Source organism: Rhinopithecus bieti, unplaced genomic scaffold (genome assembly GCF_001698545.2).
Source record: "Rhinopithecus bieti isolate Rb0 unplaced genomic scaffold, ASM169854v2 scaffold_64558, whole genome shotgun sequence".
NCBI classification, from domain to species: Eukaryota; Metazoa; Chordata; class Mammalia; order Primates; family Cercopithecidae; genus Rhinopithecus; species Rhinopithecus bieti.
The window spans coordinates 1-1147 of NW_016824285.1; the positions used below are offsets into that span (position 1 = coordinate 1).

Consider the following 1147-nt stretch of genomic DNA (forward strand, 5'->3'; position numbering starts at 1 on the left):
TTTTTTTTTTTTTTTTTTTTTTTTTTTTTTTTTTTTTTTTTTTTTTTTTTTTTTTACAGGTTCTCAGTCTGTCATCCAGGCTGGTGTGCAGTGGTGCAATGAGGGCTCACTGCAGCTTTGACCTCCAGGTCAAGCGATCTCCCACCTCAACCTCCAGAATAGCTGGGACTACAGGCATGCACAACCACATCTAGCTAATTTTTGTATTTTTTTGTTGTTGTTCTAAAACATATCCATGTTACATATTAGAACATTCTAGCCCCAAAAGGGCAAATGACTTCTCCCAGATTTCCCAGTGAGGATGAATTTATTATTCTAGGTTGTTTGAAGGAGGCCCTGGGCAACTCCTTTAAGCAGGTGATTGTCTCCATTCATTCCCTGCCCTCCACCCCTCAACACACCCCCAACAGAGGTTCTCAGTTACTGGACAGAGCACTCCCTCTCCCCACACCCCAGCCATGCCCTCACCTGGCTGCAGGGCCCCCATGGGGCTCTCTGTTCGATTTGCAGCTGGGCCAGGGTCTGAGGGACCAGGGATGAGGGGCTTGGGGATGCCTGGGGCCTCCACGGCTCCTCTCACCCGCTGGGGGGAGATGGGGTCTGCTCCATTCATTGCTGCTGTCTCTGAAATGACAAAGTAGTCATCTGACTATAACTAAGCAGTAGTTACCTGACCCTCCTATGGTGCTCCTAATCCCTCAGGATTGAGTCACAATCACCTTCATTTGCCACAAAGAGGAAAATAAGATCTAGAGGGACCCAGGGTCAAACAGAATTGAGGCATCCAGCTGTCCCGGAACATCACTCAGCACGCTCACTGATACCAACCTGGCTTGGACGGCCCATCAGGAGCCTCTGAGGCAGGCGGATCCATGGGCTGGGGTCCTGGTGAATCCTTAGCGTCAGGGAGGTCAACCTGCTTGGGCAGCGGACTTGGGGAGCTGACTTCCCAGGACACCTCAGCTCCAGCCCTCTTGGGGGTCTCAACCGGCAGCTCCTCAGCAGGAGGAAGGCTTCTGGCCAATGCCAAGTCTGGCTGGGCCCCTGGCTCCTGGGAGTACACCACCTCAATTGGGGGTACTGAGCCAACATCAGAGGCTGCTGGATCCTGCTGGGTGAAGAGGGGGCCTTGACCTGCCTCCTGGAA

The 1147-nt window shown here is 52.2% G+C and overlaps 1 protein-coding gene across 1 annotated transcript; it reads right to left on the minus strand.

Moving 5' to 3' along the window:
• Positions 1–328: 328 nt before the first annotated feature.
• Positions 329–1144, minus strand: LOC108522167 (proline-rich transmembrane protein 3-like; the record flags this gene model as incomplete). Its single annotated transcript, XM_017862225.1, has 2 exons — positions 329–624; positions 829–1144. Coding segments are annotated over 2 exons (591 nt in total), but the record flags the coding sequence as incomplete, so codon positions are not given.
• Between the last annotated feature and the right edge of the window lie 3 nt (positions 1145–1147).